This window comes from Chanodichthys erythropterus, chromosome 23 (assembly GCF_024489055.1).
Source record: "Chanodichthys erythropterus isolate Z2021 chromosome 23, ASM2448905v1, whole genome shotgun sequence".
Taxonomy (NCBI): domain Eukaryota; kingdom Metazoa; phylum Chordata; class Actinopteri; order Cypriniformes; family Xenocyprididae; genus Chanodichthys; species Chanodichthys erythropterus.
In genome coordinates, this window is record NC_090243.1 from 16,987,198 (window position 1) to 17,009,141 (window position 21,944).

The 21,944-nt window shown below is 35.0% G+C and overlaps 2 protein-coding genes across 3 annotated transcripts; one reads left to right on the forward strand and one right to left on the reverse strand.

The window, feature by feature from the left end:
- Nucleotides 1-656: 656 nt before the first annotated feature.
- pus3 (pseudouridylate synthase 3) lies at nt 657-6,618 on the reverse strand. The gene is made up of 7 exons (XM_067378159.1): nt 6,532-6,618; nt 5,760-6,183; nt 3,503-3,774; nt 2,975-3,158; nt 1,819-1,928; nt 1,272-1,450; nt 657-1,146 (listed from the first exon to the last, which is right to left on the reverse strand). Exons 2-7 carry the CDS (start codon nt 6,162-6,164, stop codon nt 887-889), a joined length of 1,410 nt encoding a protein of 469 aa, XP_067234260.1. The 5' UTR covers nt 6,165-6,183; nt 6,532-6,618; the 3' UTR covers nt 657-886.
- Nucleotides 6,619-8,156: 1,538 nt separating this feature from the next.
- Nucleotides 8,157-20,479, forward strand: naglu (N-acetylglucosaminidase, alpha). 2 transcript variants are annotated; one of them, XM_067378073.1, is made up of 7 exons: nt 8,157-8,663; nt 13,461-13,608; nt 14,222-14,368; nt 14,654-14,739; nt 15,619-15,875; nt 16,124-16,851; nt 19,138-20,479. In XM_067378073.1, exons 1-7 carry the CDS (start codon nt 8,251-8,253, stop codon nt 19,615-19,617), a joined length of 2,259 nt encoding a protein of 752 aa, XP_067234174.1. In that variant the 5' UTR covers nt 8,157-8,250; the 3' UTR covers nt 19,618-20,479. The 2 variants fall into 2 exon arrangements, with proteins under 2 accessions (XP_067234174.1, XP_067234175.1); XM_067378074.1 differs by having other exon boundaries at nt 8,585-8,663; nt 13,444-13,608.
- Nucleotides 20,480-21,944: the final 1,465 nt, after the last annotated feature.

Consider the following 21,944-nt stretch of genomic DNA (forward strand, 5'->3'; position numbering starts at 1 on the left):
AAGTGCATCCATCCATTATAAACTTATATAAAGTCCTTCTGAAGCAAAACGATGCATTTGTGTAAGAAAAATATCCATATTTAACAAGTCATAAAGTAAAATATTTAGCTTCCGCCAGATATACAGTTTTATTTTTTTAGAAAATGACCAATCAATTCGCTAGATAAGACCCTTATTCCTCGTCTGGTATCGTTTAAAGCCCTTTGAAGCTGCACTGAAACTGTAATTTTGACCTTCAACCGTTTGGAGACCATTGAAGTCCACTATGAGGAGAAAAATCCTGGAATGTTTTCATCAAAAACCTTCATTTCTTTTTGACTGAAGAAAGAAAGACATGAACATCTTGGATGACATGGGGGTGAGTAAATTATCAGGAAAATTTTATTTGAAAGTGAACTAATCCTTTAACACTCCTATCGTGTTGAGTACGTTTATAATGGATGGAGACACTTTCTTGAGCTTCATACTCGTTGTTTCCCATTCACTACCATTATAAATCTCGGATGCATCAGGATATTTATTAATATAACCCCGATTGTGTTCATCAGAAAGAAGAATGTCATATACACCTAGGATGGCTTGAGGGTGAGTAAAGCTTGGGGTAATTTTCATTTTAAAGTGAACTAATCCTTTAAGGACACATCTCTACCCTGATCTCTTGTATGAATGAGGAATATAGAATTATTTTCAAATGCAAATTCACACATGATCAAAACACATGGAGCAATCCTTTAATAAAAGTGTTACTTTGTGCAAGGCAGAAAATTATGTATTTGTGCTACCGAGAGAACAAAGGTAAAAAAAGAAATTAAGAAAAATGTTTCTGTTTTGCCTTCGAGTCACTTTAAAGTCAAAGCAGAATATGTAAAGGTTCATAACTGGAAGTTTACAGGCTATCCTCAGTTTTTGCTCCATGGTTTTGCTCCTGGAGTTGGTTTGTTGTCGTCAGATGGGAATGTTTTGATCTTTTCCCCCTGAACACAGTCATCTCCTCCCCGTTCTCTCCTTCTTCTTGCTCCAGTCTTCCCCTCTTCACAAAGTGCTGGATCCTGGACTCCAAACTCTCACAGCGCGGCCGCTCCAGAAGAGGCTGGTACTTCCTCTGCCTGGAGCCCTCCATGAGCCAGCACTGCAGAGAAGTCACCCCTAAAATACAAAAACAGAAAAATAACTGTTTCATAATGGTTTCACATACTACTTTTTTTGATAAAAAAGCAGGCATATGTTAGTATTTCACTCCAAACATCAATAGTTTCAATATGAACACACACCTGTGGTTGTGCTCTGAAGGCCTTGGATCATGCCGAGCAGAACCTGCGTCTTGACTGCATTCTGAACCCAGTGTTGGTGCATCGAGTTCAGGATGTGGTTCTCCTCCTCCGTTTCATTCCTCCAATGCACACCCTCGAAGTGGCAGTCATACAGAACCAAAGGATAATCCACCGCCATACTACAAAACACAGGAACTAGAATTAAAGTTGGTATGAAACTGAAGTTGAGATCGTCTGTGATGTATATTCAAATGAAACGACTTCTCAAACAAGGTGGGGCAGGATTCAATTTTGTCCATTTGGAATTGATTGGATGGTTATGGTTTGCTATTGGTGGATTTTATGTGAGTGACAGGTTGCCCCGTCCTTGCACCAGTGAACGAAAAAGAATTTTGATTTCATGATGATTTTAATGGTCACTAATTTAGTCATGAAAACTAAAATTCCTACAGGTCTGAAATGTAAGCACTAATCCAGTCTAAACCAAAAAATGATGGAAAAGCATGGGATCCAGGCTTAGATGTGGAAATGTTGAAATAAAACCCACCTGTATTGAGGTTTCCTTGGGTTTTTCTCCACATCCAGCAGCTGATCAATGATTTCTGGAGCTTCGAGTTTCTGTCCAATCAGCAGCAGCAAAGCCATCATGCAGCGAACCTGGAAAATCAAAGATCGGTTATGATCTGAATGGAATACTAGCTACTAATGAATACTGAATAGTGTAGTACCAAGTCCCAAAAGTTGTTTTTGAAACTTATTTTAATCTATAGATGCTCTTAGTTTCTGTAAATAAAAAGAATAAATAACATTATTATTGTAATAATTTAATTAATTATTTTAATAGTTTTAGGAGCTTAACACTCTTCAGGGTTTTCTCTTTTTAACTAATTAATTTACACGAGTCTTCCAGACATTTGTGATTTACTACATAGGGATTAAGGATAAGAATTAAAAAAAAAAAATCTTTACTCACAACTTCTACCAGAAAATATATTTTAGAGCTTGGCATAGCTAGTAAAATGCTCATGGAGTTTTAATATTTTATTCCAGGCAGGGTTATTATAGTTAACCAAACGTAAAACCATAAGAAAAATAAAACATTTTTGTTACTTGAAATAAAATATTTCAAAAATACATATTTCAGCTAGCTGCCAATGAAACATTTCTCATTTTCATGTAGTTTAACTTGATGTACTTAAATAAACATTAAAAAGAAAAATTAGCAATTACTAAAATCTTAACAAAAATCAAGCTTATTCTAAAGCTTGTTTTAGGTCTTAAAGGGTTAAGAGACATCTCAAGGCATTATAAGGTATTGGTAACAATAATATAATAAGATAACCTTGTTTAAAATGGGTTTGGCTAAAAGAAAATTTTGGTTTCGTCTATACTACTAGGTACTTAGACTATATTGACTGAGTTAAATAGAATTGCATTACTAAAAAGAGACTAAAATACAATTTTCATTGACTAAAATTAGACTAAATGTCATCAGTTTTTGTCGACTAAAACTAAACGAAAATAGTAATGGATAATTCTGACTAAAATGCTCAGACTTTTAGTTGACTGAAACTTGACTAGACTAAAAAGAGTATGAACGTGACTAAAACTAATAAAAAACTAAAATGACCGCTTGACACAAAGACTAGACTAAAACTAAAATTAAAACAGGCCGCCAAAAACAACACTAGTGGGCTCCTTACCTGGTGATAGAGGAAAGCAAGACCTTTGACCTGGAAGACATAGAGTTGGTGAGGGTCATTAGGGCAGGTGGGGTTGAGTTGGGCTGGCTGGATGCTGGCAGACAAGATGGTCCTTTGGAATTGCAAGACTCCATTACCTACATCCATCTTACACAGGTTCCTGAAGTCATGTGTTCCCTCATACCTGCATGGCCAGGGAAACATAAAGAAGAAGTCATTGTGCTCAGGCACTTAAAGGGACAGTTCACCCAAAAAATGAACATTTTGTCATCATTTACTCACCCTCATGTTGTTCCAAACCCTTTCTTCTGTTGAACTCAAAGGAAGATATTTTAAAGAATGTTGGTATGAACAGTTGACGGTAGCCATTGAGGAAATACTATGGGGTCCATCAACTCTCTGGTTGCCAACATTCTTCAAAATATCTTCCTTTGTGTTCAACAGAAGAAAGAAACTCATACAGGTTTGGAACAATATGAGTGATGTTTTTGAGATGTGGTTATAGTGTTGAAGTTTTCATCTACTGACCGTTTAGCAGCCTCTGCCATGTTTTCCACATCCAAGTCTCCATGAGGAAAGTAGTATCTGTATGTTCTGGACTGGCAGTCAAAGCGTGCACTGAAGCCGCTTTCTACAGGGGCCCATTGCAGGATCCTAATGTCCTGTGGCAGGACTCGATTAAGTATCTTCACATAGGGTAATTCTTCTGCAGAAGCCTTGCCTTTGACCTCCACGTCAGCCGGGACAGTCACACCTAAACCTCCTCCATACTGCGTGGAGCGCAGATCAATGGATATAACCTGGAGAAAAAAGTCAATATCAGGAACTGTACAGGACAGAATAAAATATGAAAATAAATGTATGAATATGCAGATCACAAAAAACTGCATAAATAAATGTAATGGCATAAATAATATTAATTATTATTATTATTATTATTTATTTTTAAATAAATCAAATGCATGTTATGCTTTTAGTTGTTATAATCAAATGATAATTTATTATTGTTGCAAAATCAACTAATTAAAAATGGGTTCTAAAAAGTTATCAGGCACTGACAGAAATTATATATATATATATAGTAAGTAATCCATGACTTTTAAAAATATGAAAATATATTTATGACTACATAAATCACAAAAAAAGGCATAAATGTAATGCCATAAATAGTATTATTATTATTATTATAATCATCATGATTATTAAAAATAATAATAATAATAATATTTATTGCATTCAATTTATGATATTCTTTGTGATTTATGTAGTCATAAATATATTTTCATATTTTGAAAAGTCATGGATTCCTGAGATATATCTGTATTTCTGTCAGTGCCTGATAACATTTTAATAATAATACCATTTTATTAAAATATTCACAATTCATGTTATGTTTTTAGTTATAATTGAGTGATTTATTATTGTGTCAAAATTAAATAATTAATAATAATTGGTTCTAAATATATAGATATAACCAAGAGAAAAAAAAGTGAATATCATGAATCCATAAATTAAAAAAAAAAAATTATGACTAGTCAGATCACAAAAAAAAAAAACATTGATGTAATGGCATAAATAATAATAATTACTACTAAAATATTTGCAATTCATATTATGCATTTAGTTTGACAAAATAATAAGTAATCATTAGATTATAACAATGTAAAAAAATAAAAAATTGGTTCTAAATACAAGTTATCAGACACAATTTACAGAAATATAAATTGAATGGATATAACCTGAATATCAAGAATCTACGGTGGCCGAGAGAGCTCAACGCGCTGCAAATAAAGAAAACATCTTCATCAGTTTGACAACACATATGCGCTGCAAACTCCACAACACTTACAAAAAGAAAAACGCGCTGCAAATAAAGAAAACATCTTCATCAGTTTGACAACACATATGCGCTGCAAACTCCACAACACTTACAAAAAGAAAAACGCGCTGCAAATAAAGAAAACATCTTCATCAGTTTGACAACACATATGCGCTGCAAACTCCACAACACTTACAAAAAGAAAAACGCGCTGCAAATAAAGAAAACATCTTCATCAGTTTGACAACACATATGCGCTGCAAACTCCACAACACTTACAAAAAGAAAAACGCGCTGCAAATAAAGAAAACATCTTCATCAGTTTGACAACACATGCGCTGCAAACTCCACAACACTTACAAATAGTGAAACGCGCTGCAAATAAAGAAAACATCTTCATCAGTTTGACAACACATGCGCTGCAAACTCCACAACACTTACAAATAGTGAAACGCGCTGCAAATAAAGAAAACATGTGGAGTTTGCAGCGCGTGTGTTGTCAAACTGATGAAGATGTTTTCTTTATTTGCAGCGCGTTTCACTATTTGTAAGTGTTGTGGAGTTTGCAGCGCATGTGTTGTCAAACTGATGAAGATGTTTTCTTTATTTGCAGCGCGTTTCACTATTTGTAAGTGTTGTGGAGTTTGCAGCGCATGTGTTGTCAAACTGATGAAGATGTTTTCTCATTTGCAGCGCGTTGAGCTCTCTCGGCCACCGTAAGAATCCATAACTTTACAAAATATAAAAACAATATATTTAGATCACAAAAAAAACTGTAATAACAATTATTGTTTTTAAAATATTTGTCATTCGTGTTAAGCTTGCAGTTGTTACAGTTTAATTATTATAATTGTGTCAAAATTAAATAAGTAACAATTGGTTCTAAATATTGGTTATCAGGCACTGACAGAAAAATAAATTATATTGTATAATTGTTTAATTTCTATTTTTCACGATTGTGGGTACCTGAGAGAAAGCACTGACTCCTTTATCTGTGCGGCCGCAGCGATGATAGTTGGAGGTCTGTCTGTCCTGGATCAGTTTAGTCTTCAGCAGTGCCTCAAACAGCCGGGCTTCAACAGTGTTGTCTGTGTTTTCTTGGACGGCGAAGCCCTGATATTGCCAGCCGAGGTATGCCAGCCGCAGTGCCACATGTCTGCGAGGGTGTGCAGAGAAGTCAAAGGGCCTCTCTGCTCCTCGTTTCTTCTGCTTGGATCTGTTCTCTTCACCTTCCTGAGGTTTGAAGCTGTCTGATGCTTCAGTCCTGTCCTCTGTCCCAGCTCCATCTCTCTCTACTTTCAACTGAGCTCTCAATCTCCCCACCTCCTCCTCCAAAGCCTTCACTCGAGCCAGCAGAACCTCTTCTGACATGGTTACAATAAACACAGATCTGTGAAATAAATAAATAACAGAGAGGTTTTCACTACAATGTGTGCATGTACATGAGTGCAGCTCTTGCTTAGGTAAATAATAAACAGAGATTTGAGCAATAATTCACAGTGAGCTTCACATATCTTCAGTGTATAATGAAGTGTACAGTGTATACACAGTGTATATGTGTATAATATTTAATTAGGTATGTGTAAGCAGTTGTCAAACAGATGCTCCTGTAGAATCTATAGAGACCTGGAGGTGCAAATCTCCACGTGTTTGTTTGCTCAACTTTCTGAGCTTCCTTATCATTTCATAAACATATAGTTTATAAACCTACAAAATATTTTAATTTAATTATACTTACATCCTTCTCGAAGCTTCATGGAAATAGTGAAATTACAAATTCTGAACAGTAACTTTTAAACGCAGCATTGGCTTCCGTCAAGCCAACCTTCAAAATAAAAGTCTTGACACATTTACTCTGGCATGTTGGAGATTTTGCACTGATTTATTCCAATGAATGTGCTGTGTCTATCTTCCTCATTATTTAAAATAAATAAAATAAAAAAATAAAATTGATAAATGCATTTTGTTACTTTACTGTAGTTGATTTAATAATTATACATAATAAATATTATTTATCACTATGACCTAATTATTATAATAATTAAGTGCACTACCAGTCAAAAGTTTGGAAACATTACTATTTTTAATTTTTATTTTGAAGTCTCTTATGCTCACCAAGGTTGCATTTATTTCATAATGAATACAGAAAAAACAACTGTATTATGAAATATTATTACAATTTAAATTGATGGTTTTCTATTTTAATATACTTTAAAATATAATTTATTCCTGTGATCAAAGCTGAATTTTCAACATCATTACTCCAGTCTACAGTGTCACATGATCCTTCAGAAATCATTCTAATATGCTGATTTATTATCAATATTGGAAACAGTTGTGCTGCTTAATATTATTTTATAACCTGTGATACTTTTTCAGGATTCTATAATGAATAAAAATGTAAAAAATATCAGCATTTATTTAAAATAGAAATCTTTTGTAACAATATACACTACCATTCAAAAGTTTGGAGTCAGTAATGTTTTTTCTTTCAATTTTTTAAAATAAATTAATACTTTTATTCAGCACGGATGTGATAAATTGATAAAAATTGATAGTAAAGATTTATATTGTTAGAAAAGATTTATATTTTGAATAAATGCTGTTCTTTTTAACCTTTCATTCATCATAGAATCCTGAAAAAAAATAAAAATAAAAAAATAAAAAAATTAAGCAACAGAACTGTTTCCAAAATTGATAATAAATCATCATATTAGAATGATTTCTGAAGGATCATGTGACACTGAAGACTGGAGTAATGATGCTGAAAATACAACTTTGATCACAGAAATAAATTACATTTTAAAGTATATTAAAACAGAAAACCATAATTTTAAATTGTAATAATATTTCACGATATTATAGTTTTTTCTGTATTTATTATAAAATAAATGCAGCTTTAATGAGCATAAGAGACTTCTTTCAAAAACATTAAAAATAGTAATGTTTCCAAACCTTTGACTGATAGTGTGTATTTAGCATTTATTTAAATATGTGCCAACTCAGGCTCCCCTTCCTTACCTGACTATTTTCCATATTTTCCTTGCCACAATTGCCTTTGGTTTTCTCACTATTTTTATGTAAAGTTGTTCGATTTATTCTACTAATACATGTGCATTACACAGAACTGGAAATTTAATAATAATAATGACATAATTTTCTATGACTATGCTGTTAAACAGCCTCATAAAAGCTGTATATAGCAGTTGCTTATGTCATTATAGGGATCACACACAATCATGTGATGAACACAACAGAGTTTCCTCGTTTTCTTCAATCTGGAATTCTTATTGGTTGAAGCTCCTCAGAGGCCATTGAGCCAGTCTCGTGATTGGTCATCTGCCTCTCCATTGACACGCGTTGCTTCCTGCTCACGCGAAGGAAATCAATAGTAGAAAAGTTTAAAGTTTTCACCTACATCTGCAGCACCGATGCAACTGATGTCGCAGAGCTCAAGATGAGAGTCCGTCACCGCGGCGCGCTGCTCGCGCTTGTCTTCGTCACATTGTTGCAGTCGGTCTGCAGCGACTTTGAGACTCTCGCGCATCTCAGAGCGAAAGCGAGCGATAAAACTCAGTCCAGAGCTGTGGTGGACCTGCTCAGGCGACTGCTGGGCAACAGATCTCGGGATTTCATCGTGTCAGTCAACAGGACTCTGTCTAATGACACTTTAGACGTGTGTGAGCTGCGATCCGCGAAAAACAACAAGATCGTAGCAGTGGGCAGCACGGGGGTCGCGGTGGCCACCGGGATATACAACTATCTGAAATACTTCTGCAACTGCCATGTGTCCTGGTCTGGAGACCAGTTAAATCTCCCCCGACCCCTGCCTCCTCTCACCGGCGTCCTGCGCATCAACACACCGCACAGGTGAGATGTTTTCACGTCCTGATATTGCTTTGTTTAATTAATACAGTGTTTACTTTTTTCTTGATTTACCCTGAAAGAATGGAAGTGAAATGTGACAACATGCCCCATAGGTGGGGTGCATTGTAACATGACCATACAACAGCTTAAAATGTTATCTGATGTAATCAAAGAAACTAAAATAGTTTGTCAATAAAATACAATTATTAAATGTTCATATAAAATAATGGCATTTTTAATTATTAAAAATAAACTAATTTTTGCATTTGACAAACACATCGCAAAACTACGGAAGAGGATTAGGGCCAAGCAATAATAAAAAAATAAAACCATCTCGAGATTAAAGTTGTTAAATTTTGAGAAAAAAACGTGTTAAATTTCAAGAAAAAAATCGAGATAAAATGTTGAGAATAAACTCGTTAAATTACGAGAAAAAAATCGTTAAATTTCGAGAAAAAATTCGAGATAAAATGTTGAGAATAAAGTCATTAAATTAAAAAAAGTTAAAAAAGTCGTTAAATTACGAGAACAAAGTCATTAAATTATGAGAAAAATGTTGTTAAATTTTGAGAAAAAAGTTGAGATAAAATGTTGAGAATAAAGTCATTAAATTACGAGAAAAAAGTTGTTAAATTACGAGAACAAATTCGTTAAATTATGAGAAAAATGACGTTAAATTTCGAGAAAAAAGTCGAGATAAAATGTTGAGAATAAAGTCATTAAATTACGAGAAAAAAGTTGTTAAATTACGAGAACAAATTCATTAAATTATGAGAAAAATGACGTTAAATTTTGAGAAAAAAGTCGAGATAAAATGTTGAGAATAAAGTCATTAAATTACGAGAAAAAAGTTGTTAAATTACGAGAACAAATTCGTTAAATTATGAGAAAAATGACGTTAAATTTCGAGAAAAAAGTTGAGATAAAATGTTGAGAATAAAGTCATTAAATTACGAGAAAAAAGTTGTTAAATTACGAGAACAAATTCATTAAATTATGAGAAAAATGACGTTAAATTTTGAGAAAAAAGTCGAGATAAAATGTTGAGAATAAAGTCATTAAATTACGAGAAAAAAGTTGTTAAATTACGAGAACAAATTCGTTAAATTATGAGAAAAATGACGTTAAATTTCGAGAAAAAAGTCGAGATAAAATGTTGAGAATAAAGTCATTAAATTACGAGAAAAAAGTTGTTAAATTACGAGAACAAATTCGTTAAATTATGAGAAAAATGACGTTAAATTTCGAGAAAAAAGTCGAGATAAAATGTTGAGAATAAAGTCATTAAATTACGAGAAAAAAGTTGTTAAATTACGAGAACAAATTCATAAAATTATGAGAAAAATGACGTTAAATTTTGAGAAAAAAGTCGAGATAAAATGTTGAGAATAAAGTCATTAAATTACGAGAAAAAAGTTGTTAAATTACGAGAACAAATTCGTTAAATTATGAGGAAAATGACGTTAAATTTCGAGAAAAAAGTCGAGATAAAATGTTGAGAATAAAGGCATTAAATTACGAGAAAAAAGTTGTTAAATTACGAGAACAAATTCGTTATATTATGAGAAAAATGTCGTTAAATTTCGAGAAAAAAGTCGAGATAAAATGTTGACAATAAAGGCATTAAATTAACGAATTTATTCTCGTAATTTAACGAATTTGTTCTCGTAATTTAACAACTTTTTCTCGTAATTTAATGACTTTATTCTCGTAATTTAATGAGTTTATTCTCAACATTTTACCTAGACTTTTTTCTCGAAATTTAACGAGTTTGTTCTCGTAATTTAACAACTTTTTTCTCGTGATTTAATGACTTTATTTTAAAAATTTTATCTCGACTTTTTTCTCGAAATTTAACAACTTTAATCTCGAGATGGTTTTATTTTTTTATTATTGCTTGGCCCTAATCTTCTTCCGTACAAAACACAGCTATACAGCATAGTTCAAAACATAATAATAATAATTTCTTAACATTGACTCTCAGTCTTTATTGACCTTCTTCTCATGGTTTATCAATAGAATTCATAAAAGTATAGAATAGAATATTATAGTTCTAATAGGGGCACATTGTAATGCAGTGTTACAACATGCCCCATCTGACCAATGGAATTTAATCCTGGCTCATGTCTTCTGCAGATTAGATCAGCATTAAAGAACTATCTCAACTGTTAAATAACAGATATAAGATTAAAATAATATCAAATTTGTCTAATTTTAAATAAACACAAAAATAGAGATGAAAAAAAAAAACTTGAGTAAGAAATATAATTTTGCTATGGTAAATAAATGTTCAATGATATCTTCCAAAGATATTTTAACTTTGCCACAATTTTTCTTGATATAGTGTTAATATGGCAGCTAGTAAATACTAGTTTCATGATGCTGGCATGTGTGGAAAGTTTTAAAACATGTGTGTTACAACTAACCCAGTGCCCCGTGCTCCCCTATTATTTTATTTTTTTATTATTTATTTGTCAATGACCTATACATGACATCATATATAAAGAATTCCACAGATAAATGACATCACAGTGCAACTAAATGATGTCACAGTAGATAATTGTGATTTCATTGTTTGACAACAGACTGATCGCAGTAAACACTCTCCAGTTAATGAAGCTCTGGAGGATTTTTTTTAAACCTAAATGTTCCTTAGCATTTACATATTTATAATTTATTGTCATGTTTATTTTATGTATGCATTTTAATTCTTGAATTTGTCTATATTCTGCAAATTTCTTATAGGGACTGAAGCTCAGTTTCACGTTCACTTTTCTCCTCGTTTCTTGCCACCTTCCATACTTGGACTAGGCTATTATTTTATTTTTTTATTATTTATTTGTAACTGACCCATAAATGACATCATATATAAAGAATGGCACAGATAAATTACATCACAGTGCAACTATATGATGTCACAGAGGTGATAATTATGATGTGCTTTTATTGTTTGACAACAGACAGATCACTAGGTAAAACACTCTCCAGTTTTCTATCATAGATTAATAACTTTTAATAATTCAAGTTAATGAAGCCCTGGAGAATGTTTCAAACCGAAATGTTCCTGTGATGCGGTCTTAGCATTTTCATATGCACATTTATCAAATGCATGCATTTTAATTCTTGAATCTGTCTATATTCTGCACATTTCATATTCCCGAAGCTCAAAAATACACTCTATCTACTCAATAAAATTGTAGCTATAGCAATATTATTAATTAAATTCAACATATAAAAAATAAGTTAGAATTAATCAAATTAATTTAAACTTGATTTAAAATGTGTAAAATTAGCAAACACCATTACAAAAACCCACAAACTGACATAAAAAGCAGAGTCAATCTGGCCAACTAAATGAAACACAGATCACCATAATAGTGACCAGACATTTTCAATAAAATCAACATCTAAATCTCTGTTAATTCTCTTTGCTTCGGTGATTCTGCTTGTTATCATCAGGTGTCTTCATTGTTGGCATTACAAAATAAGGAGTTCTTAAAGGGTTAGTGAAAATAATGTCATTTATTATTCACCCTCATGCTGTTTCACACCCGTAAGACCTTCGTTCATCTTCGGAACACAAATTAAGATATTTTTGTTGAAATCCGATGGCTCAGTGAGTCCTGCATTCACAGCAATGGTACTTCCTCTCTCAAGATCCATTAATGTACTAAAAGCATATTTAAATCAGTTCATGTGAGTACAGTGGTTAATATTATAAAGCGATGACAATATTTTTGGTGCACCAAAAAAACCAAAATAACGACCTATATAATGATGGCCGATTTCAAAACATTGCTCAGGAAGCTTCAGAGCGTTATGAATCATAAGCTTCATAACATTAAGGTTGAACCACTGTACACTTAAATATGTCTTTAGTAGCTTTCTGTGTATCTGAAAGTGTTAATTAACATGCTGTCAATGCAGGCCTCACTGAGCCATCGGATTTTATCAAAAATATCTTAATTTGTGTTCTGAAGATGAACGAAGGTCTCACGGATTTGGAACGACATGAGGGTGCGTAATTAATGACATTATTTTCGTTTTTGGCTGAACTAACCCTTTAATGAAAAAAATAACCTTATACAATTCATGCACTACATGGATGAGTACATAGTGTATAGTGCATCATTTGGGACGCAACTTTTGTTGTAGCACAGATATCAAACAAAATACTAATATACTAATAACTAGTATCACTATTTTTCTCAACGTGATTAATCTAAACTATTTAATGTATTTTGTAATGTAAAGTAGTTCAGATTTGTTCAACTAAACCCATCATTTTAACCCACAAAGCTTTTAACCTGACTAATGCACACTTTATTAGCTGTCTAGGTAAGATTGTCTGTCTTTGTTCATTTTGTTGTTTGTGTTTCTGCAGGCAGCTTGTCATTCCATGAGCAGTTGTTTTTATTTCTTCTACATGTTCCCATGTAGATCCAATCAGGACAGCCTGTGTTGTGTGTGTGATTTGAAGGCCATTGAGAAAAAAATGCAGCATTGTTGATAGTTCTCTCTGCTATTGTTTTGTAGTAGCCAGACATTTTTTGTCTGATTGTGTTTGTCTTGTTAGTTCTGCATGAGCAGGCCTGTGCTATGTGACTCTCAGAGACGCCGACGAACAGTGATTTCCACACAATGTGAATATGACGTTATGAATGAGGTCGTGTTCCACACAGCTCCAAAACAGTAAACAGCATTGTTAAGTAGGCGATAACAATCATTGAGCTGTGCCATCAAATCTCTGGAGACACTATTTCAGCAAATTCATCTATTTTAGTGTTTGTGTGACTCTAGGTTTAGGTACTATCAGAATGTGTGTACCCAGAGTTACTCCTCTGTGTGGTGGGATTGGCCAAGATGGCAAAGGGAGATTGATTGGATGGCACTGAATGGCATAAATCTTCCACTGGCATTCACTGGACAGGAGGTGCTATGGATAGAGGTGAGAGTATTTCATTCAAAAAAATTTAGTTTTATAAATGTAGTGCATGCACTTGTACTTACAGTGTACTGTATGTAGTTTAAGGTTAGGTTCGGGGTTAGTACCTAGTTATTACCCAGTTATTGCAAATACTATAATAGGGCTGCAACGATTAATCGCGATTAATCGTTTGCAAAATAAAAGTCTGTGTTTACGTAATATATATGTATGTGTTCTGTGTATAATAATTATGTATATATAAATACACACACATACAGGTATAAAGTTTAGAAATATATGCATGTATTATAAATATATATATATTTATATATATTTTATATTACATATAAACATAAATATTTTATATATAAATATAACATTTTTCTTAAATATATACATGAATGTGTGTGTATTTATATATAAATAATTATTATACACAGAACACACACATATATATTACGTAAACACAGACTTTTATTTTGCAAACGATTAATCGCGATTAATCGTTGCAGCCCTATACTATAATCCTAGGTACATACATGGGGAACAGGACTGATCTATTAAGTGCTACCATGCATATTTTCAGAGTATTGTGTTTTATATTTGCCTGTATTCTTTTCCTGATGTACTGTAGGTTTATCTGTCTCTCGGTCTGAACCAGACAGAGATGGATCGCTTCTTCACAGGCCCAGCTTTTCTAGCGTGGAACCGGATGGGAAACCTGTTTCAGTGGGGAGGACCGCTTCCTCAGTCCTGGCATGTCAAACAGCTCAACTTGCAGGTACTGAGCAGTCTTTTGATATGATAAAGCTTCTTCTTCTTTCTTGTTTTACGGCGGTTGGCATCCAGCTTATTGGTGCATTACCGCCCCCTTCTGCTCCGGAGAGGTCTTCATAGAGACTTGTGGGTATCAATCATACAAAAGCCGCAGAGCAAAGCATTCCAACCACCCACAACACCCTAGCATTATGATAACAACTTTTGCATAGGCAAGCACCATCAGAAAATGTACAAATCTAGTTGCATTTAAACATTATTTTAAACATTGTACCTTTTATTCCTGCAGCTTAAAATCTTGGAGCGTATGAGATCTTTTGGGATGATTCCTGTATTGCCTGCTTTTTCAGGAATCGTACCTGAAGGTATTACCAGGTAATACTGTTTTCACTAGTTGTCGCTTCAGGCATATTTTACTGGACTGACCCGTTTTTAATATATATTGTCCAGAGATATGTTTAATTGATGTGTTTAAAAAGTACCACCTGAAGTTTTGTCTTGTATTAAAGGTGCTAAAGAGGATGTTTTGTTTTATACATTTTTGCAATATTACTTGAAACTGTCTTTACTAACTGATAAAAGACTATTAGGTGCACTGAAAGGAATAATATTAATATACATCATCTGTGCACGAGGTAGGGCCTTAAAAACATCAGCCAATCGTTTACGCGATCATCGCGTAAACGATTGGCCCTCTGGCTTGTCAATCACTGCCGTGACGTTCGTTGTGAGAGACGTGCGCGGCTGCGCGCTCCAGTAACTTTCCACACTCCACATGCGCCGCATGCAATGTTTTTGTCAGGAAACAGGAGTAACAACTGCAGATTATGAGTTACCTGCGGTGAGTCCGACATAAGGATTCCAAAAAACACGACACAGCGAATGCCGGTGGTAAACACTCTTGTTCCAATACTCGTGCACGAGTTTTGGGAGGCGTTCCTTGAAATGAGCTGTGAAGGAGGGGAGCTGTTCTTACGCATGCGCTCATTTCAAAAACTCAGTAACAGTCTTTGGTTTTCTCAGTCGACGAAAAAATCCTCTCTATCACCTTTAAACAAAAAATGTCTTCTATAGCTTTTTGTTAATTGCATGATTTTTGTTATTCGCCATGATGTGGCATTCAAACATAATACATAATTTTTCTATGGATATGGCCAGTGCAATAAAAATGTGTAAAGAACAACTTGTTTTCATCTATTTAGCAGCTATGTGATAGTAAAGACAGAAATAATCACATTTATCAATGTCCTCTAGGTTGTTTCCCCAAGCAAATGTGACCAAGCTGAGCCCCTGGAGCCATTTTAACTGTACCTACTCCTGCGCCTACGTGCTGGACCCACGCGACCCGCTCTTCCAGCGAATAGGAGCGCTCTTTTTGACTCAGGTCATTGCGGAGTTTGGAACAGACCACATTTACAACACAGACACCTTTAATGAGATGATCCCAGCCTCTTCTGACCCCACGTACCTGGCATCTATCAGCCGTGCTGTTTTCAGTACTATGACTTCAGGTAACTATGCCGTTTTGCACCAACAAGTTTTTGATGTCGAAAAGTGGTATTGTCCTAGATGTTGAAGTTGCTAATTTTTGCATTTGCTCTCGTTTTAAAACCCACAACTGACCTGTTTCTTTTCTGGGGCACAGTTGGGGTTCTTAAACACGTGATGGACTGAGGCATGGCACCCTCACAACTGCTTACACAGATGCGTAGATCACTTATCCTCTCCTGTTTGCTCTCTCTCTCTCTCTCTCTGGCAGTGGACCCTCAAGCAATTTGGCTGATGCAGGGCTGGCTATTTATCAGTGACCCTTCGTTCTGGAAACCAGACCAGGTCAAGGCCTTGTTACACGGCGTCCCCCTGGGGCGCATGATTGTCCTGGATCTCTTTGCTGAATCCATGCCTGTCTACTCTTCCACAAACTCCTTCTACGGCCAACCGTTTATCTGGTGCATGCTGCACAACTTTGGAGGGAATAGCGGTCTTTTTGGAACGGTGGAGAGCATTAACTCTGGCCCCTTCAATGCCATCCGCTTCCCGAATTCAACCCTAGTGGGTTTGGGTTTGACTCCCGAAGGCATCGAACAGAATCCAGTTGTGTACGAACTCATGAGCGAGCTGGCCTGGCGCAAAGAACCCGTCAACCTTTCCAAGTGGGTATCGCTATACGCCTTGCGGCGCTACGGTAGCATGGATGAGAATCTGGCGGTGGCCTGGCAAATCTTGTTTCATAGCGTGTACAACTGCACTCTTCCACAATACAAGAACCACAACCGGAGTCCTTTGGTACATCGGCCGTCCATGCACATGCAAACAGACATTTGGTATGAACCGGCTGACCTCTACAAGGCATGGAAGCTTCTGTTCGAGGCCTCGTCAGGGTTAGTCACTCTGGAAACCTTCCGGTATGATCTTGTGGACGTTACGCGACAAGCTCTTCAGCTTCTTACAACTGAATTCTACAAGGAAATACGGAATGCTTTCCAGGTAAACACAAACTTAATGTTTGTGGTTGATATTGGTGAACCAGTCCTACTACATTACAAGTTGAAAATTTAGGGGGATGTTTTCTGCAGTCCAAATCAGATGTCACCTTCCACCTATGTCACGTGTGACCTTTCCAACGTGATTATGTAATGTGTGGAGCAGAGCTAAGATGAGCATTTGTGGTTAAAATGTATATAAATTTAAATTTTTTTAGTAAATGACCAATCGTTTCACTAGATACGACCCTTATTCCTCGTCTGGGATCATGTAGAGCCATTTGAAGCTGCAATGGAACTGCAATTTGGACCTTCAACCAGTTGTCCACTATATGGAGAAAAATCCTGGAATATTTTCCTCAAAAACCTTATTTTTTTGCATAGAAACTAATATAGTGTGTATAGTTAGTGAGAGTTAATTTTTCTAGTGAACTAACATGCTGCGGACACTAAATGACTTGCCTGAGGTAAATGTAATGCTATGTGAGATATTATTTTCAAGCTGTTTTTTTGATGTCTTTCCGTGGTTGAAACACTGAGAGATTATCTATATCTATGCCTAGATCATCTGTTCCTCTTCTGCGCTTTTTCCTGTTGCTGTAGTTAGCAAACAGCATTGCATTACCATGTGCGCCGCCTTCTGGATTGGAGTGTGGATTGCCTGTGACTGACTCTATTCGTTGTCTGACTGTATGCACCAAACCATGACATCCATACTGTGAATACATGTTAAAAAAAAAAAAAAAAAAAAAAAAATATATATATATATATATATATATATATATATATATATATATATATATATATATATATATATATATATATATATATATATAATATACAGTGGCATGAAAAAGTATGTGAACCCCTTGCAGAATCTGTGAAAATGAGAATTATTTTAATAAAATAAGAGGGATAATAAAAATGCATGTTATTTTTTGTTTAGTACTGGTCTGAGTAAGATATTTTACATAAAAGATGTTTGCATTTAGTTCACAAGACTAAACAATAGCTGAATTTATTAAAATAATCCCATTCATAAGTATGTGAAGCATTGATTCTCAATACTGTGTGTGGTTACCTGATGATCCACGACTGTTTTTATGTTTTGTGATAGTTTTATTGCTCAGGACAAACAAGAGACTCATGAACAACCGAGCTCTGTTCTTCAGAAAAATCCTCCAGCTCCTGCAGATTCATCAGTTTTCAAGCATTTTTGCATATTTGAACCCTTTCCAGCAGTGACTGAATGATTTTGAGATTCATCTTTTCACATTGAGGACAACTGAGGGACTCAAACTCAACTATTAAAAAAGGTTCAAACATTCACTGATGCTACAGACGAAAACACGATGCATTAAGAGCCGGGGGGTGAAAACATGTCACGATTTTTCTTATTTTGTTTAAATATCGTTGTTTTTCATTTAGTACTGCCCTTCGGAACCAACAGAAGATACTTGCATGTTTTCCAGCAGAAAAATTAAGTACAATTTACCTTGATATTTGAATTCAAAAGTTTTCACCCCCCGACTCTTAATGCATCGTGTTTCCTTCTGGAGCATCAGTGAATGTTTGAGTCCCTCAGTTGTCCTCAGTGTGAAAACACAGATCTAGAAATCATTCAGTCACTGCTGAAAAGGGTTCAAATAAGCAAAAATGCTTGAAAACTGAAGAATCTGCAGGAGCTGGAGGATTTTTCTGAAGAACAGAGCTCAGTTTAACTGCTCAGGACAAACAAGAGACTCATGAACAACCATCACAAAACATAAAAACAGTCGTGGATCATCAGGTAACCACACACAGTATTGAGAATCAATGGTTCACATACTTATGAATGGGGTTATTTTAATAAATTCAGCTATTGTTTTGTCTTGTGAACTATATGCAAACATCTTTTATGTAAAATATCTTACTCAGAACAGTACTAAACAAAAAATAACATGCATTTTTTATTATCCCTCTTATTTTATTCAAATAATTCTCATTTTCACAGATTCTGCAAGGGGTTCACATACTTTTTCATGCCACTGTATGTATATATATAATATGCTTCAGATTGTACTGATTGGGTAGATAATTTGAACGTGCTCCTCCCGAACTTTGTTAATTGAGCATCATTTTTGTGTTCGGTACTGTGGTGCGCTCCCAGCTTTCACATTACCCATTTACCACATTTCACATTATTTTTTTATATCAACTGTGCTCTGTTTCGAACCTACACTGCCAATGGGAAAACCCATAGTGTGTACAATATTACAGCTTTGAAATATTATCTTTTTTCGATTCACAGGCCCAAAAGCTTCCTGACCTGCTGACCGCTGGTGGCGTGCTGGTCTACGATCTCTTACCTGAACTTGACCGCCTCCTTTCCAGCAACGAACACTTCCTTTTGGGGGTGTGGCTTGAGCAGGCTCAGTCTCAGGGTGTGGACGAGCACGAGGCGCAGCTGTATGATATAAACGCACGAAATCAGATCACCCTATGGGGACCCGATGGGGAAATCCTGGACTACGCCAGCAAGGAGTGGGCTGGTCTAGTGGAAGACTATTATTTACAGCGCTGGGGCTTGTTTGTCAATACGCTAGTGGAGTGTCTGGACAGAGGAAGACCTTTCAAACAGGACGTGTTCAACCAGGCCGTGTTCCAGGTTGAGAAAGGGTTTGTCTACAACCAGAGGAAATATCCGTCCAAACCACTAGGCAACACATATGACATTGCACGACGGATCTTCCTCAAATACTACCCATATGCACTGAAAAGCCTAAAATGAAGAGAACTTGAACTACATAAACTGACCATAAAACATTTAGGGATCAAACTGAAATGGTGGCCAACAATGGTCAAAACACCAGCTTGCATTTTATTTATCTTTGTACTTTGTTTTAAAATGATGCCCAAACTATTATGAGAGACTAATGTGGCATTCTAAGAAGTCTTGTAGAAACTTCTGATTGCTTTATATATCAGATACTGAGGTTGAATGTGTTTTTGCAAAAGCACAATGCCACTGAGGATGTCAGCAGCACAGCTACCATTTTAATTGTTGTATTTTTATGCCTGAAACGAATTATGTTCAAGTATGCCATCTAGTTAGCTCAGTTTTGCACAACCTTCTTAATGCAACACAAGTACACTTTGCATTCTCATTGAGGGGTGCGATAGTGGGCATTAGCAATGGCAAGAACTGCAGAATTATATTTCTATCGCCCCCTTGAGGACTGTTGTCAATGTTCTCGTTGGCCAAGCATTTGTATCTGTGTCTGGCCTTAGTCTTACCACGGCGCTAGTACAGAAAAATGTTGTGCATTTTTTTCAGGTTTCTGATGACATTTCAGGTTTTTATGTATCAAATATACTGTATATACTTAATCTATTTTGTCACCCGTAGAAATTGAACTTGAAGACATTGTTGTAACTTTGCTGCTTTGTAATATTAAAAGAACTGGGTCATTCCCTCTGTCTAGATATGCCAGACAACATGCTGCTACAGAAGTTGGCTAACATTGTTTGTTGTGTTTTTTCAATTATAAATTAGATGCACAAATATCTTTGAAATTAGCATGTGAAGCATTCTTCAGATTGATTTTAACTGTTTCAGGAGCTTGTAGTAGGTTTTAGTTTTTTAGTTACTCACAGACAGTTAGACACTAAAACCTTGTACATTAGAAATTGCTGAAATTGAAAAGTTATTTTTGTATTTTTGTCAAATAAAATCTGTACTTTTAATACTTTTTAGTAGTCTGTCATAAATAGCTACAGTCAAAGGCCCTCAGATGAAGCATTTATTATTATTATTAATAATATTAATATATAGAATTACTCTTATGATGATCTCTCATTTCTGTAGGACACAGGAAAGTTCAAAAGGGTTCGAATCTGTGGCAAAAATAACTCAATAGCACAACTTAATGGCACAAATAACTAATTTTCCCGGTTTCAAAGACAAGGTTTAAAGGGTTAGTTCACCCAAAAATGAAAATTCTGTCATTTACTACTCGCCTTCATGTCGTTCCACACCCGTAAGACCTTCGTTCATCTTCGGAACACTAATTAAGATATTTTTGTTGAAATCCGATGGCTCAGTGAGGCCTAGCCAGAAAATGACATTTCCTCTCTCAAGATCCATTAATGTACTAAAAACATATTTAAATCAGTTCATGTGAGTACAGTGGTTCAATATTAATATTATAAAGCGACGAGAATATTTTTGGTGCGCCAAAAAAACCCAAAATAACGACTTATATAGTGATGGCCGATTTCAAAACACTGCTTTAGGAAGATTCGGAACATAATGAATCAGCGCGTCGAATCAGTGGTTCGGAGTGCCAAAGTCATGTGATTTCAGCAATTTGACGGTTTGACCCGTGATCCGAATCATGATTCGACACATTGATTCATAACGCTCTGAAGCTTCCTGAAGCAGTTGTTTGGCCATCACCAAAAATATTCTCGTCGTTTTATAATATTAATATTGAACCACTGAACTCACATGAACTGATTTAAATATGTTTTTAGTACATTAATGGATCTGTAGAGAGGAAATTTCATTGCTGGCTATGCAGGCCTCACGGAGCCATCAGATTTCATCAAAAATATCTTAATATGTGTTCTGAAGATGAACGAAGGTCTTACGGGTGTGGAACGACATGAGGGTGAGTAATAAATGACAGAATTTAAATTTTTGGGCGAACTAACCCTTTAAGCCTAGTTCCAGACTAAAATGCATGTTTGAGCTGTTTTAAATTAAAGCAACTTGCACTGACATGTCTTAAAATATGTCAGTGTCATTGTTTTGTCAAAAGATGGACACCAGTAATGTTTATAAAAGCTACTTAAATGTCCTAATTTAACTAAGGCCTAATCCTGGTATAATCTAAGCCCTGAAGTTATGTGAAAATATTTCTTAATTATTATCCTGACTGGAAAGTGAGATTATTTCAATAATAATATTTAATTCTGATAAAAAAAGAAATAAAAATAAATAGTTTGAAATGACAAGATGCGAAATGTTCTTATTTGGTGACAAATTAGTTCGTAAGCGTTCGAAGAAATTGAAAGTCTTTATAAACTACATTTCCCATGATTCATTAGGGCAGG

What these genes read in the sequence shown, in the direction of transcription:
- pus3 (XM_067378159.1), bottom strand. Translation starts at nt 6,164, where the DNA reads ATGTCAGAAGAGGTTCTGCTGGCTCGAGTGAAGGCTTTGGAGGAGGAG. An exon ending in GAGTCAGTGCTTTCTCTCAG is followed by an intron (nt 3,775 to 5,759) that starts GTACCCACAATC and finishes TTTTTTCTCCAG; the next exon opens with GTTATATCCATTGATCTGCG. An exon ending in ATGGCAGAGGCTGCTAAACG is followed by an intron (nt 3,159 to 3,502) that starts GTCAGTAGATGA and finishes CTGGCCATGCAG; the next exon opens with GTATGAGGGAACACATGACT.
- naglu (XM_067378073.1), top strand. Translation starts at nt 8,251, where the DNA reads ATGAGAGTCCGTCACCGCGGCGCGCTGCTCGCGCTTGTCTTCGTCACA. An exon ending in GTACCTGAAGGTATTACCAG is followed by an intron (nt 14,740 to 15,618) that starts GTAATACTGTTT and finishes AATGTCCTCTAG; the next exon opens with GTTGTTTCCCCAAGCAAATG. An exon ending in TTTCAGTACTATGACTTCAG is followed by an intron (nt 15,876 to 16,123) that starts GTAACTATGCCG and finishes TCTCTCTGGCAG; the next exon opens with TGGACCCTCAAGCAATTTGG.